This window comes from Terrapene carolina, unplaced genomic scaffold, assembly GCF_002925995.2.
Source record: "Terrapene carolina triunguis isolate 2854851 unplaced genomic scaffold, T_m_triunguis-2.0 Scaffold25, whole genome shotgun sequence".
NCBI classification, from domain to species: domain Eukaryota; kingdom Metazoa; phylum Chordata; order Testudines; family Emydidae; genus Terrapene; species Terrapene triunguis.
Window position 1 is genome coordinate 5,092,943 of NW_020664376.1, and position 17,650 is coordinate 5,110,592.

General features: G+C 42.9%; 1 protein-coding gene across 1 annotated transcript in view; it reads right to left on the bottom strand.

Moving 5' to 3' along the window:
• Positions 1 to 15,306: 15,306 nt before the first annotated feature.
• The window catches only part of LOC113406325 (dehydrogenase/reductase SDR family member on chromosome X-like), a 219,145-nt gene continuing 216,801 nt past the window's right edge, over positions 15,307 to 17,650 (bottom strand). Inside the window, exon 7 of the mRNA XM_026650524.2 lies at positions 15,307 to 15,504. Coding sequence (XP_026506309.1) covers positions 15,307 to 15,504 — 198 coding nt within the window. The remainder of the gene's footprint in view (positions 15,505 to 17,650) is intronic.

The window sequence follows — 17,650 nt, forward strand, 5'->3', positions numbered from 1 at the left end:
GGGCCCTCAATCAGCAGCCACCACTCTCCGGCCTCCCAGCAATAAAGACAGCACAGAAGTAAGGGTGACACCGCCCTAAAATAACCTTGTGACCCCCCTGCAACTCCCTTTGGGTCAGGACCCCCAATTTGAGAAACACTGGTCTCCCCCCATGAAATCTGTACAGTATAGGGTAAAAGCACACAGAAGACCAGATTTCATGAGGGGAGATCAGATTTCATGGTCCATGAAGCATTTTCATGGGCATGAATTTGGTAGGGCCCGAATGATAGGGTAAACCAAAAAACCAGCCAGAGTCAATCATGCAGGATGCTGTGCACTCTAGCCCACTCCAACATTACACATAATCCCTTGTCAGTGGGACTACTCATTCCATTGTCAGTGGGACTACTCACATGTTTAATTTTATGCATTTAAGCATATGCTTAAGTATTTTTTCTGGATCAGGCTACATTGCTTAGTATATTGCAGCATCAAGTCCATAATGCATTTGGGCCAACATAAAAGGGGCTTTTTGAATTTTGCTTGGGCTCAAAAAATAGTAAGACGCCTCAAGCAACTAACAAATATGTCTAATAATTTGCACTCAGTATTGGAAAAGCTGTATTGAAAATATAACAGTATGAATATAGTGTTATTTTAATAAAAAAATGAAAGTTAAAAGCCAGGCCAGCTGTAAGCAATTAGTATTGAATGCCATTGCTATGCCATTTTAAAAGTGGCAATTTGCAATCAGGAGAGAAAAATGTTTCTATTCTGCCAGATGGAGATTTTTGGAAAATCAGTTATGTTTTTAGATGGAAAACAAATCCCATTTTAAAAAAATAATAATAAATTAGGATTTTATCTCAAGAGGTGTATTCTAAAGCTTCTGTCACTTCAGTGCTGAGCAATCAGTGCAATATATCACATCTAGTTAACAAAAATCTTATTAAAAATGGAAGAAGAAATAAGAAAAAATAGAAGAAAATCTATTCATTCATCTTCATTCAGAAAATGAGCTCCATTTCCAACATCTGAAGTCCAAACAGCCCTGAATTTATTTTCCATTCATGAAAATAAACAATTTTCTATTGACATACAGTAATTACTCTCCAATCTTCATTCTTGTAAAGTAAATGGGCATAGATCTTTCAATTTTCTTGTAATACTGCATATAATCAAGTACATGCAAATAACAATCATCAGTTTATAATACTTTGCCAACAGAAGGCCTTCTCACCACACTCCGTGATCTCTATCCCTAGTAAGCTTTTGTGGTGGTAATACATATTTACTAGTGGAGCTGTGTGATATTTTTTTTTTAAATACTTAAGTGTCCCTGGTGTTTTCATCTGCAAACATTATGCAGACAGCAAGATTTACTGACTAAACTGCAGTAGTGAAGTAAATGGCTGAGGGATAATGTTAAGAAAAACATCTTTTGGCATTTGTAGCAGACTCTTTCAAGCATGGAGTAGATGTGTGTCCCTCCCAATTGCATATGGATATTGGATGCATCAGTTCCTATTTCTGCTGCATGTCCTGCCTTCTTGAATGTGATTCTATCCTCTGTCAACCTTTCCCTAACTCCAGTGATATGCAGTAAGGTCCTGATTCAGCAAAGAACTTAAGCATGCACTTTACTTTAAGAATATACTTAAAAGTGTTTTGCTGAATAGGACTGGGCTCAAGCTTCTCTTTAAAGATAAGCGCATACTTAAGTACTTTGCTGAATTGGGGTCTTTAGGAAGAGCCTGTGTCTGAATGAAATGCCCCAACACATCTAATACAGTCACTAGAATTAAGTCATGTAATTGGAATTTCCAGGAAATGCGAAATTACAGAAGTCGAGTTAATTTAGTTTGACAAATGAACCAGATCTGCTTTTTGATTTGGGAGAACACAATATCTGCACAGTTTTGTAGGCTCAAAATGTGCATAAAGCCACAGAGTACGTTATCCAGCTTGAGCGTTTTTGAAATAAAACCAAAACGATGTCCCCTGTATTTGCAAATGAATTAAGCTGATGAAGTTTCAAAAGTGCCATCACTCAGAATCTGACCTTTTCAGCTCTGATGAAGATTGCCATCACTTTGTGCTACTATCTATTGGGAAATTATGGTTAGAAGAGTGTAGAAAATGAAAAGAAAAAAATATATAAAAGAAAGAGTCATTTAAGGCAAATCCCCTAATAGCTGGAACTTAAATTATCTCTCATGTTGCTGACAGCAAGTCTTGTGACCTTCAAAGTTACCAAAGGAGGGCATTAGACAGAGTTTCACAGAGCTCTGAAGACCGAACACAGCAGGGATGAGACATGCTTGGTCTGATTAAGATTTGGATCACTGCTTTGGCTTTTCTCTATACATTGTATGCACCATTTTCCCTCACAGTAACCTCTGGAGTCCCCCATCTTGTTTTCTTTCTATGTTTTGGATGTAGACTTTATAGCAGGAACAAGAGAACAATATATATGTGGTAACGAGAAAAACATTTACTTCATCCTTATCCTTACCATGTCTCTGATAGGTTCCAGCAACAGCAGCAGAAGAGATGAGGCCGTAGAATCAACTGTATTGTAGAAGGACTTCTGTGTAATTAATTCTTCCCTCTGTTGATAGAAAAATATCCTCCAACCAAGAATTAAAGGTGAAGATTTTTATTTTCAGAACAGGAATGAAGGATATAGAATTGCCTTTCCTTAAAGGCTTTAAGTTAGAGCTGGTACATTTTGTTTCAATACAACAGTTTTCATAGAAAAATGCTGTTTCATCTAGATCTCAATGTTTCATGGGCCTGTGTCAATTTTGAACAATTTGAATTGAAATGGAGTGTTGTTTTGACTTTCACAATTGGCATTTATGTTTAATTTTCAAAAACTTTTTTAAAACTTGTAATCAATTTTAATATTATACAACTATTATAATGTAAAGTATTTAATGTATAATATTATATAGTCTAATGTTTTGACATTATCAAAATGAAACATTATCAAACCAAATCAAAATATTTCAGAATTTCTGTTCCATGGTAACTTTCAAATTTTCAACTTGTCAGCCTGCTTTCAGATGAAAAGAAATTTCAGAATGTTGCAATTTCCCTCAGGGTGGCAGCTCTACTTCCAGTGCTCTCTGGAGAATAAGGAAGAGCTGAAATATCAGCAATACAGATTTCTGCTGTGTTACCATAATATGGCAAGGCTTGAATTAAGAAGTTGTGTATTACCTAGATACTGTGGGAAATATGGTACAGAACTGTGTAAAAATAATTCTCTTCCAAAAAGGAAAGGTGGTTCCCTTTCAGCCAGAATTTAGCCTCTGAGGAAGAGGACCCAACACAGCAAAGAGGGAATTCTAGTGTCATGCTGGGAGTGTTGTCATGCCATGCTGATGTACAGTATAAAACCTTGTTTCTGTCAACATCAGGTGCCACAGGTCTCAAATGCAGCCCTGCAGGATTGCAAAGCAAGACTCTTGCCTGCTGCATCAGCACACTGCAAGGTCAGATGAGGAAACTGCAGCTAATGCCCCACCACCAGAGGCTACACCTGCTAACTCAGCAGACTGCTGATTGGACACTACCTAGGGTTCCCACCTGTATGGGTTTTACACGGACAGTCCGGTTTTTGGCTTCTGTGTCCGGGTGCCATTTAGGGTTGCCAAGTGCCCGGTTTTCAGGGACCTGGTAACCCTAATGGCAACCGAACCAAAAGCCCAGTTACTGTGAGGAGAGGGAGGCACCAGATCATTAACCCATGCCAGCCCTTGATCAGAAGGGGCTGCCTCCTACCTGTAGGCAGGCTCCTTGAGACTATCCAGCAAGCGACAGTGGGGAGCGGTGCAGAGAAGCGAGCAATGGGGGCGGGGCCTCGGGGGAGAGGCAGAGCAGGGGGCGGAACCTCAGGGGAGAGGCAGAGCAGAGGCATAGTCTTGGGGGGAAGAGGTGGGGCAGGGCTAGGGTCTCAGAGTTCGGTTACCATCAATTAGAAAGGTGGCAACCCTAACACCACTGGGTATAAAGCTTCCTGTTTCACCCCGTCTGAGCAGTTAATTGCTAGGCCTACTGATGTCTACACTCCTGATATCAAGTCCCTGTTCCTGGCTTCTGCTGACTCACCTTGTTCTTGTTACCATGCCTCATCCCCACTGCTGCTACCACACCCTGCTCCTTGTTCCTCATCTTCACCCCGCTGCTGACTCTGTCTCTGGCCGTTATCATGACTTCTGACTCCAGCTTCATCCTTGGTGTGGCTCTGACTCCGACTCTTGGCATGGTTTCTGACTCTGGCTTTCACTTTTGGTGTGACTCCCGAACACAACCCTGACTCCACTCCTGACCACTAGATCAGACTGCCCCTTTATGGGCCTTGAGAGTCACCTTTGGAAGAAATCATTCACCTGCATGCCAGCCCAGACAAGCTGCAAAGGGTGGGGAAGAAGGCGAGAGACAAAAAAAGTTATAAAGTAATAAACAAAGCAATTGTGGCTGAAGAATTAGATTCCATGGAATTTTTAATGTATTTGCTTTCCCAAGTCATTAACTGTCCATGTGGACCCTGCTGATGCAAGTAACAGTTTGTTAATGTGCTTTGATCTAGTCCTCTTTGAAATTGGATTAGATCAAAGCGCATTAACAAACTGCTAATGTGCATCAGCAGGGTCCACATGAACAGTTAGTCTGGCATGCTAGAGTGGGATAGTTGCACATTCCAGCTTGCCAGCATGTAAATGTTCACATAGACAAGCCCTTTGATTGTAGATCTTGCAGGTTATAATATCTTTGGGGCAAGGGTAATCATTTAATATATGTGTGTATAGTACCAAATACCATGGAGCCTTATGTCAGTGAGGCCTCTAGGTATTACTAAACTATGAATAATACATATTTTCATGACTTCTTATGCTATTCCAGTAAGGTGCTCACTATTCTAGTTCAGAATTTGTGCTATCTCATTGACTTCAGCAGAGGGTGTAGAGGGCAGAACTTCACAAAAAAATATAATCTAACCTTAATAGAACCCAATCTTCCATTCCTTTCTCAGACCAAGCTGTCATTGCCTTGGATGGGAGCTTTGCCTGAATGGGGAATACAGGACATGGCCCATAGCTATCTCAAGAGTTTAGACACAGTTTTCTTCTTCAGGATTGTTAACCCACACCTTAGGGTGACCAGATAACAAGTGTGAAAAATCAGGACACTTTCTTTGGGCGGGGGTATAGTTGCTTATATAAGACAAAGCCCCTAATATCGGGATGGTCCCAATAATATCAAGATGTCTGGTCACCCTACCATACCTTAAGGAGTGGAGACAGTCACGGCCCTTGGAGCTACGCAGACTAGCACTGCAGAGATCATCATATTGATAAAACTGGACATCCAGAGAGATATTATAGATGTCACTAGTAGGCAGACTGAGGCGAGTCAGAATGAATCAGGCATTTCTGTTACACCCTCTGCACATGACGCCACTCAAGGCCAACATTTAAGCCAAGGAATAAAGCACTACACAGCTTTTCATGGCAGGAGGAAAATCCCATGCTTCTGAGTCTATACACTTAGAAAGGGAGGTATAAGTACCCTGTCCATTTTCTACTACTTGCAGTTTGTCTTTGAAGAAGTGAGCTTTCAACAAACCACCCACGTCTATGAAGGCCTGGTAATTAAATTTAAAAGGACTCAAGTGGCCTGTATAACTTGCAGTCTGGGTTTTGGGATATGGAGACTTTCACCTCTAGGTCACTGGTTTCAATGCAGCCTGGGTTTGTATAAAGGACCATGTGGGTAGCATCTAGAGGCGGTAAATGACCTGTGTGGAATGAATGGTTGGCTTCAGTCCATTTCCTAAAGGCCAGATGTCAACACATGTTGAAAGCCTCAGGAGAGAGATTAAAGCCTGCATTGACTTGGACACTACATTACCCTCTTACTCCTTGAGGTGTCCCCTCCTTGGCAATGATGCGGGCACATGTGCAGGAAGTGAGGGGAAGTTTGCAATGGTCCAAGCTTTATCTGCTTTGTGGATACACGGGAGACATTAGCCCTCAAGGATATTATTCTAAGACCTTTCAGGAGCATTACATTCACCTAAACATATTAAAAATGTACAGCACCCAACCGTTCCCTTCTGCTCCTTTCACTCATCACCTTAAAATTAATCTATCGCCTTTGCCTAGAAGAAATCTGCTGAGTATTCTTCTGTGAACAATACTTAAAAAGACTTAATAGGTGACATGGAACCTATGTTGCCCTCAACAAGCCAGGCTGAGAAGGCCATTCAGCACAAACCTGGGACTTCCTTTCTTTTTTGATAGGGTCCCTGGTGGTCAGCACATTACAAGTGGGGTTATGTTGTGTCCACTAGGCTATGTGTTCACTCACCAGAGAATCCTACTGCAGCATGGAGCTACTTTGGTTTATTTTAAAAATATATATAAATAAATTAAAGTTGGAAAATCAAACAATATTGATTTTTTTTTAAAGTGACTTACCTGCCTCCTGTGGGCTGGTACCATGCAACGTGCTTAAGTTCTGCAATGACCATGTGGGTAGCATCAGAAATGTCAATGTGCTGATGCTCTTATCATGTCTACCTGTGTCCTTTTTAAAATTATTGATCAGAAATCTCAGACTTTTCTATCCCACCTGAGTTGAAGAGCTCACGCAGCAAAGGAATGCTAACTTTTGTGTGTCTCCCATTTAGCTGCTGGAGCATAAGTAACATCATATAATGACCAGGAACAATCTAAGGCCAGAACGGTACAAGAGTCATTCCTTGCTTGAAGATGACTGCCTTTTCAGTATGGGGATTTGTGAAGTGTTACAGTGTTTCAGGCTTGCAGTGCCGTACATTAGTACCAGACCTCTATAAAGCTGATGCTCAGTCCTAAAGACTATCTTTTGTGACTGTACCATACATAGTTCTGGTCATGTATGAAAGCAATTTGATAGATGTGCAAAATAATTGAAGTATAAAGTACATTCATTAGTTGTATATATATGGTTATATATATAGTTCAGTACTTACACACTCTTTTTCTTCATTAATGAACAGCAAAAAGTTCAGTTATTTATAAAATTACATTATTATGGAAATGCTGCTTGAGTTTATATAGCTAAGGTTGACATGAGTTTTGCAATTAAGCAGGGATTACAACGTTTTGTTATATATGAACCACTTCGTTATGCATGAAGAACACAGTGTAGCCTCCCTGAAATGACAGCGCTAATTCTTTGAGTATAGAACTATTTTTCTGAGAATTTACAAATGAATTAGTTAGTTTCAGAGTTAAAATTAGTTTATAAAGAGGTCTGTTAAGAAATCTAGCACCTTGTGTCAGACCCATTTTCTTTTGTCCTGAATAATCTCAGTAATTAAATAATAATTCTGACTCTTCAACCTTCAACCTAGTTAAAATTCACTGAAAGCTTATGCGGATGGTAATTTTTTATAAGGATTAATGGTCATTTTTTGCTGTTATTCTTTATAACTGAAAGTTTCTTCTTCAATGGGAGCTGACAAATAACAATCTTTTATAGAGAATTCCATGAAGAAATTGCTTTCTTTAAAAAGGGCTGCCATCTCCTATTGTTTTCAATGGGACTGAAGATATAGTTGCCCTCTTCCAAATGGCATCTGCCTCCCATTACCCTTAATAGGAGTGAAGCCAAATTGCCCTCAGTTAATATGTGCCCCTAACAGTATAGAAATTATGACACCCGCAGGAAGAAAAAAAAGAAAAAAACCTAATGTGTCTTTAAAAATCAGTTTAATTAATCTAGAATTATAAACACTACTATGAACTAATTATAATTGTATATTTATGGCATGGTGTCATTACAGGGCATAGTTAAGGTTATTTGAGTACCTTAGCTGTGCATTTCTATACCTTAATATGGTTAGATTTTTTAAAAACGTGTGCTTAGGTTTGTAATGACTGTTTGCCGCTGGTGTGCTGAGACCACTGCCTATCATGCTGACCAGTATTGGCTCATTTTTGACTTGTACTCCCCTAACTGTCTGTCTAGATTGTAAGCTCTTTGGGGCATGGACTGTCTTTTTGTTCTATATTTGTACAGCACCTGACACAATGGGGTCCTGGTCCATGACTGGGACTCCCAGGTTCTACAATACTACTACTTCTAATAATGATAGATGGTTTTGGAGATTACATCACTGTTATGTTTTTACCCTTAAATTACTGACCTGTGATCTCAACCTTAACTTCAGTTTAACAAAGTTTTATTTGTAAAAACAGCTTGAAGTACTGCTCAGTCAAACCTCTTGACAGGAGTGAGCTCCTTCAGTTGAACCTGAGGACTAGTGAGCCCAGCCTCCAAGCAGATTAAAGGGCTCCGCTGAGTTGTGGTAGGACCAGCTGATTGGCCAGCCCACCTGACTGGCTGACAGGAGTCAAGCAGGCCTGCTTTTAAACTCAACAGCAGCAGACTGCTGGCTGCTCAATGTGTATGCCCACAGTTGTGATCACTCTGTGCCTGCCTTGGTCCCTGTCTCATCTCTGTTCTGCATCAGCCTTGGTTTGCTGTTTACTCCTGACTCCGGCTTTAAGTTAAGCAGGGCTTGACTGCTAGTTCCTGACTCTTCCTCTGACTGCTGGCTCTGGTTCCTGGCTCCCATCTCCTGCTTCAACCACTAGGCCTGACTCCTGCTCCAGCCATTAGGTGTGGCCACCTATGCCCCAGACATGACACCACTGAGCAAAATTACAGTTTTGGGGAATGTCTATTACAGCTAATGAGGCTGATACAATACGGTATTACACTAAATGGAGTCACAGCCACATAAAACTGAAGTAGTACAGTGTTGTATCAGATCCACTTTGTTCTAGTCCATCCTAAATTTCTTTCGATCTAGTTTCTTTATTGGTGCCCGTCATTGTGATATTTGGGTGCCTTATTTAGACATGCCATGGTAAAGTCACTGCCTTTTTCAATTAAGCACTGGTAGAAATGGACCAAATATAATCAGAGGTAGTGATCCATGCCTGAACCTGCAGACAGACAGAAACAATAGCTCTAAGAGGTGTGAACCGAACCATTCATCCAAATCAATGCCCGGTGGATTTTGCAATTCTGTGGCCATGGAATCGGAGTCTTTTTCATAATACCATGAAATGGAGAATTTTGCCATGGGATTTACCATTTTGCTGCAGCCAGAGGTTCAACATTATATTTCTGTGTCCTTGCCCTGCTGGGACTTGCCTGCGGTGGTTTCTTGTTCCCCAGCTTTCTCTTCAAGAGACGGGCTACTAGGATGATCAGAGGAATGGAGAAACTACTTTATGAGAGGAGACTTTAGGCGCTTGGATTGTTTAGCCTAACCAAATGAAGGCTGAAGGGAGATACAAATGCTCTGATATATATCTATCAGAACGATAAACATCAAGGAGAGAGATCACCCATGTTAAGGGCCAACGTTGGCAGAAGAGAAAATGGATATAAACTGGCCCATAATCAAGTTTACAGTTGAAATTAGGCAAAGGTTTGTAACCATCAGAGGAGTGACATTCTAGAACAGTCTTCCAAGAGAAGCAGTGGGGGCAAAAAACCTAGCTGGCTTCAAGACTGAGCTTGGTAATTTTATGGAGTGGATGGTATGATGAAGTTGTCTACAACGGCATATGGCCCATCCATGACCGCTATTAGCAAATACCTCCAATGGCGGGAGATGGGACACTAGATGGGGAGTCCTCTGAGTTACTACAGAGAATTCTTTCCCAGGTGTCTGGCTGATGGGACCATCAGGATCTAACTGATCGCCACATTTGCAGTCAGGAAGGAACAAAATTTCCCGCCAGGTCAGATTGACATGATCCTAGGGTTGGTTGGCTTTGTTTGTTTTTGGCTTCCTCTGTAGCATGGGGCACATGTCACTTGCTGTTTTGAACTAGAGTAAATGTTAGATTCTTTGTAACTGGAAGTTTTAAAATCATGATTGGAGGACTTCAGTAACTCAGCCAGAGGCCAGGGGTCTGTTACAGGAGTGGGTGGGTGAGGTTCTGTGGCCTAGAATGTGCAGGAGGTCAGACTAGATGATTGTGGTCCCTTCTGGCCTTAAAGTCTATGAGATATAGTGCATTGCTCTCTGGAGTGAGGCAGCAGGACACCTCCCTTTCTTCTCTCTTGTGGGTCCTTACTTATGCCCTGACTTTTCTCTTTTCTCAGACCAAAACATAAGTGTTGGAATTAGGGGTGCTGCAGCACCCCCTGGCTTAAAATGATTTCCATCATATACAGGTTTACAGTTAAGTTCAATGGCTCTCAGCACCCTCACAGTAAAAATGGCTCCAGCACCCCTGGACCAAAATATACCCCAGAGTGTCAGCTACCATGATACTTTCAAGGAGTTGTCACAGGAGCTGGCAAAGGATTCTGGGGCATGTATAAAAGGAGGGATCACAGCTCTATTTGGAAACCAACCATCCATCTTTATGAAAGAAAACCATTGAACTCTTCAAGTGAAAGCTTACGGGTTTACACAATCAGAAGACTGTTTTATCAAAGGCAATGTTGTAAACGTGAAAGGTCTCTGAGTATCAGACTTGGTTTTACTGCCAATAGCAAGAGCTGCCAAGCTCATTATTTTTGGGGAAACAGTCATTGAACCCTGTGTCTAAAACAGCATCAGTGTAATGTCCAGATCTGCTGCTACAAGTCAAGTGAAAGCAATTCCCATCTCTAATGATGCCGTCACCTGATGAAGATGGGGAAGTAGCATCAGAGCACCTCCCATAGTCCTCAGCTACTCCCTTGCCCAAAGGCACACAGAGGCAAGGAGTGTTTGGGGAAATATGAACCTGCCAGTATCATGAGGAAGAGAAAGCGCAAACATTTGTACTGGGGAAGGAGCTGGGCTACTGAAGAGCTGAAAATCCTCCTGCTCCACCTCGCCAAAATTCACTTACCCTGAGATTGACTGTTCCACTAAGGGTATGTCTACACTGGCAAGTTTCTGCACCACAAGTTATAGCACTTTTATTAAAACGCTGGAATTAAACTACTGTTGCGTGTCCACACTGTGCTTCTTGTGACGCTGGAGCGCATCCACATAAGCAGCTCTTGCAATGGCAAAGAGAGCAGTGCATTGTGGTAGCTATCCCACTGGCCGCAAGGTGCTTTGGGAAGGGTTTGCAATGCCTCACGGGGCAGGCACAGCATGTTTCCCAATCCCAGTTCCATGTGCATCCTACTACATTGCCAGCTGCTTTCCAACTGAAGCGGGGGTGGGAGGTGGGGAAGAGTGTGTGACAGGGAGAGTGTGTGTGTATGAAGGGCGGGGAGAGAGACAGTGTGTTTTGGGGGACAGAGAGTGTCAGCATGCTGTCTTGTAAGTTCAGACAGCGGCAGGAAGCAACTAGTCCTGAGGCAGGGTGGGGGGAAACCCCAACTTCAGCCCCCGCCTCCCTCCCTGGGCTCTCTGCACAGCAATCTCTCTCTCTCTCTCTCTCTCTCACACACACACACACACCCCTAGGGTGACCAGATTTCCCGATATTATCGGAACAGTCCTGATTTTAGGGGACTTGTCCCGCGTCCCGACCTTACATCGGCACTTTGTCTTGATATCGGGGGACCATCTGGTGGAGGATGCAAGCCGGCGATGCCGGCGCCACTCACCTCTTCTTCCTGGGCCCTGGGGCAGCGCAGCTGAACTCCCGGCGCCCACCCGCCCGCCGGAGCCTGCAGAGTGCTGCAGCCCCACTCCCCAGGCACGCACAGAGGCAGTGAGGAGATCTGCGCTGCGTGCTGCAGGGGCGGGGCTTGTAGGCGCCGGCAGCTGGCAGCGGGCAGAGAGCCCCCCACCCCCCTCAACCCGACCCGCCCCGACCCGCGCGACCTTAGGAGCCAGAGGGACGGGACCTGCCTGCTGGATGCTTCCTGGGAGCTGCTCCAGGTAAGGCTAGCACTGCTGGGATTCACCTGGCCCCCTGGCAGGTCCCTCTGGCTGGGGGCGGGGGGGGCTCTGTGTGCTGCACCCCTCCCTCCCCGAGGGGGGAGGTGGAGACGGAGCAGAGGCAAGCTGGTGCGGGGAGGGGCGGGGCGTGGAGCTGCCGGTGGGTTCTCAGCCCCCACCAATTTTTCCTGTGCTCCGGCGGGTTTTTTTGTTTTGCTCTGCCGCCGGCTTGGTTTTTTTTGGCTCCGTCCCCCCTTCCCCCCACGTCCCGATATTTCACCTCTGTCATCTGGTCACCCTACACACACCTGCCTCTGTGTTCAACAGCACAAGCATTCCACATTAATGATTTGCTTTGTGTCCCGGATCAGCACAGCAGATCAGCACAGCATGAAAGCAGCAGATCAGCACAGCACACAACAGCTGTCAGAAACGGTGCGTTGAAAGGGGAGGGGCGCATGTCTCCAGGGCAGCCGAGTTCAAAACAATAAGCAGAGCGGTCACTTGAGGCATTATGGGACAGCTCTGGAGGCCAATTACAGTGCAGAAAGCAATCAGGTGTCTACACTGGCAACAGAGCCCTGGAGCCTCTGCAAATAGCCTTACGACTCTCGTTGAGATGGGTTTTTTTGCAGCGCTTCAACTGAGGAGTTTCTGCGCACAAAGTGGCTTGGCAGCGTGTACATATCTGCAATTTGAGCGCAAAAAGCTGCTTTACTGCGCAGAAACTTGCCAGTGTAGACAAGTCCTAAATACTTTAGTCACTGGGTGACAGACAAAGAGAATGACTCTATTCTGGCAATTGGCAGATCAGCTTGTGTCTGTGCCCCCACCTCTCCTGTTTGCAGCTGGGAGTCTGCCAGGTCCATCAGCCTGTGAAATTTGGGGATCCTCTACCGCAGGCCATAGAAAGAGAAGCACAAAGAAACAGTCCTATATCACAGGCAAAGTACCTGCCAATCAAGGACTCGGCCCATCATAGCCCCCTAGGAGCTCTTCTAATCGGAGGAGCCTTCTCCCATCTGAAACAGCAAGTGGAAGCAGGAGCTGTTGATTCCAAGTACAATATAAACCAAATTCTGAAATTATTTGAGACCAACAATCCCAACTGAAGTTCTATTATTTTAAAGCATCTTAAAATAACTTTAAAATGTGATGTGGGGAAAGAATTCCCCTTGAAGATAAATATTTTGCAGTCTCCTGGTCACCATGGGGCAAACTCATCTGGCTTCAATGGAGTTACAACAGGGATTCATATGGTCCCTTCTGTTATGTGTAAATTCAGGAAGTACTTCTGCCAACAATGATATTCTGTGGGAACAATACGGCAATATAAAATGCTCGCTAGCTAACACCCTCCACTGCATTCTGTGCCTGATCTGTGAATAAAGAGAGGAATTTAGTTCCCAATGTGTCAGTCTGGCACATTTCACAAGCACTACATTCCCTTCCAAAAAAAATCAGCCAGTGACATAGGGAAAGTGCTACAGTGACTGGATGATAAATTGCCTGCTGCTAACCATTGCAAATAAGAAATGAAAACACCCAGGGCTAGATCACACCTCTCACAGCCCAGAGGGAAAATATGATCCTTTTTGGGACCACTGACATTTCTGCCCTCTGCCAGTTTTCTTTTCCCATCCTCCTTTCTCTCAGGAGACTTTTGTGACTTGCCTTTCTTTTTTTCTGTAGTTCTTTTCCAGCAGCAACTCCCAATCCCACAGTGTGACCACCACTCCCACCCACTTCTCATCCCATCCATTAAAAAATTAGCAATGAAATATTGCTGACATTCGAAGTGTCATCATTTTGCTTTTGAGATATGATTCATGAGGTGGAAGTAGGATGGAGTACACACCACTAAAAGAGTCAGGGTTCAGGCTGGCTGGAGACAACACTCAGTTCACATTGAAAAGGTTTTCTTTGTAACCATGAGGGATAAAAACTTTCTTAAAACAAAACGGACAAAAAAAACCATCCCTTTGAGATTCTGCTGAGTGGATGTATCAGGCAGGCAACATAATACACCAGGCATTTACCAAGCTCTTGTTAACCAAAAATCACTTACCCTGAAGTTGACTGTTCCACTAAATACACAGTCATTGGGTGAGAGACAGAGGCCTGGTCCACACTAACCCCCCACTTCGGACTAAGGTACGCAAATTCAGCTACGTTAATAACGTAGCTGAATTCAAAGTACCTTAGTCCGAACTTACCGCGGGTCCAGATGCGGCAGGCAGGCTCCCCCGTCGATGCCGCGTACTCCTCTCGCCGAGCTGGAGTACCGGCGTCGACGGCGAGCAGTTCCGGGATCGATCCGGGATCGATTTATCGCGTCTAGACAAGATGCAATAAATCGATCCCAGAAGATCGATTGCCTGCCGCCAAACCAGGAAGTAAGTGTAGACGTACCCAGAGAGAATGACTCTATAGTTCAGTGGTTAGTCCACCCACCTAGGAGGTGGGAAACCCTGGGTTCAGTCCCCCTGCTTTAATCAATCACCTATCATTATTTATCCACAGTGGAACAGCTTCAACAGGGGAGATTGAGGGCATCCCACATCCGAATATCCCATAGCCCCATATTTAGAGCACCACTGAGAGGTGGAAGACCCCTGTTCAAATTCTTTCTCCCCTTCAGGCAGAGAGGGGGGAATTGAACCAGGGCCTCCCACATTCCAGGCAAGTGTTCTAACCATAGGGCTAAAAGTTAGAAGATGGGCACCACTGGGTGGTACCATCACTCATCAGATCACCTATCTTCCCTGGATTTGCAGATTACTCTGGGGCTTGGGTGGGCAATAGTCCTCTGGATACCTAGGGAGATGCAGCAGTGGACATGCTTAGACGCAGAAACATAGGTGAGGGGGACTTTTACCCTGAAAACTTAGACACTCCACTGCTGGTTTAGGCACCTACCGGGTTCAGGAGAAGTTTTGTGGATTGCTGTGGAGCCTAAAACTGTCATTTATTATAAAGTGTTGACAGGATTTAAGAAGCTTAAGGAAAGAAACCCTAAATTTTCAGAACTGATAAAAAGTGGATTGAGTTATATTTGCAAGATTTGCAGAGCTGATTTTCAGACATAACAGTCCCACAAGGGACAGTCTCCTCTTGTTACATAAAAACGGAAAAACACAATTCTGCACAAGGTTAACGATTTTTTTAATCACAGACCAAAACATCATGATTACAAAACCGATGGTTAAATGTAAAATCACCCTATACACATTTCTGTGGGAATATTTCCCCTTGACTCCCTAGCAGACTATGGGTTCAAGTGAAAAGCAGCACTGTTCACATTTGCCTTTGGAATTGAACAGTGAATTCCAGGATGATGGTTCATGCTGCAAGGAGTCAGGTAAGGATGCTTGTTGGACACATTTCATTCACCCAGTTGGAAGTGGCTACTTTTAGAGATCTCTGCTACCTACATCACAAATCCTAGTCATCTTGCAGCTTTCAGTCCAGAGCCTTCGCTGCAGCTCTTCATCATACGATACATCAGTAGATTTTGTCCTTTGCTCATTGTAAAGATAGATGCCACCAACTCCTTCCAGCTCTGGTGAGACAGCTGCATAGATGGACGTAGAGGCTCCTTCCTCTGGAGTCTGCAACCAGTAGAAAGCAAAGCTAAATGAGACAGGTGCATATACATAAAGAACTTGGTTCATCACTATACACTACCAATATCAAAGTGCTTCCCTTGTCCTGTAGCCAGCTTTGTGGTTTTATTCACACACTGATGAGGAAGGGGAGGAAAAAGGCCATGTATCCAGCCAGCCCAGTATAGCATTTTACTAACATTCTATTTAGAGACAGCTTCAAGCCACAAAACTCTCACATGCACATGGAAAACTCTGAGATATTCAGAGCCAGGATTTTGGTCCAGGCCCATCCTTTCCACCAATACGAAGTTTTTTTGTCAGGGAGGTAGTTAATTCATTTCTAAAAGCAAACAAAAATATTAAAATCGCTCGTGTAATTATTCGTTTTATAAGGACAGGTTCTTTAATCTGCTCTAAGCAGATGAAGGTGTAGGCTGTGTCTATAAAGCACACTTTTCAATAATGTGGCATGAGCAAAAGACCATGACAACTATGACAGCAAATGAAAATTCTGGTGTTTAATCCAAACAGGAAAGGTAAACCAGAATATTATATTTTGCATAGAACATAATTATCAGAGTTCGCTGCTGTCAGAAAATAAAATGGTAGAAGTTTTGTAACATTTAGCATGAAACGAATGTTTAAATCAAATTAATACCTTATTTCATGAAACACCTTTCATCCTGAGGGAACCCAAAACACTTTCCAGACTGCCTACAAAGGGATCACACACATTCACCATTGAAATGATGCCAGTTTTTGATGTTTTTAAACATGCACTGAAGTACAGATTTATTTTGAATGTTTGCATTTATTAGTGATACAGATTATGATCAAGGCCTCATACATAATCATTTTAATCTTCACAATTTTGCTTCTGTAAGTAATTAACAGTACAGTGGTTATTCACAGTATTGCCTAAAGCTGATTGGATAGCATTTCTCAAAAACTTTTTTGACAAATGTGATAGTATTTTTAGGGCTGTCAAGAGATTAAAAAATTAATCATGATTAATTGCACTCAAACAACAGTAGAATACCATTTATTTTAAATATTTTTGGATGTTTACTACATTTTCAAATACATTAATTTAAATTACAACACAGAATAAAATGTACAGTGCTCACTTTATATTTATTTTTGATTTTAAATATTTGCACTATAAAAAACAAAACAAAAAAATATTTTTCAATTCACCTTATACAAGTATTGTAGTGCAATCACTATCATGAAGTTGAACTTACAAATGTAGAATTATGTACAAAAAAACTGCATTCAAAAATAAAACAATGTAAAACTTTAGAGCCAGAAGTCCACTCAGTCCTACTTCTTGGTCAGCCAATCACTCAGACAAACAACGTTGGTTACAATTTGCAGGAGATAATACTGCCCACTTCTTATTTACAATGTCACCTGAAAGTAAGAACAGGCGTTCACATGGCTCTGTTGTAGTTGGCGTTGCAAGATATTGACGTGCCAGATGTACTAAAGATTCATATGTCCCTTCATGCTTCAACCACCATTCTAGAGGACATGCTTCCATGCTGATGATGGGTTCTGCTTGATAACGATCCAAAGCAGTGTGGACTGACGTATGTTCATTTTCATCATCTGAGTCAGATGCCACCAGCAGAAGGTTGATTTTCTTTTTTGGTGGTTTGGGTTCTGTAGTTTCCGCATCAGAGTGTTGCTCTTTTAAGACCTGTAAAAGCATGCTCCATACCTCGTCCCTCTCAGATTTTGGACGGCACTTCAGATTCTTAAACCTTGGGTTGAGTGCTATAGCTATTTTTAGAAATCTCACATCGGTACCTTCTTTGCTTTTTGTCAAATCTGCTGTGAAAGTGTTCTTAAAATGAACATGTGCTGGGTCATCATCCAAGACTATTATAACATGAAATATATGGCAGAATGTGGGTAAAATAGAGCAGAAGACATAAACCCCCCCCCCCCCCCCCACAAGGAGTACAGTTACAAATTTAATTGACGCATTATTTTTTTTAACAATCATCATCAGCATAGAAGCATGTCCTCTGGAATGGTGACCGAAGCATGAAGGGGCATATGAATGTTCAGCATATCTGGCATGTAAATACCTTGCAACGCTGGCTACAAAAGTGCCATGTGAATGCCTGTTCTCACTTTCAGG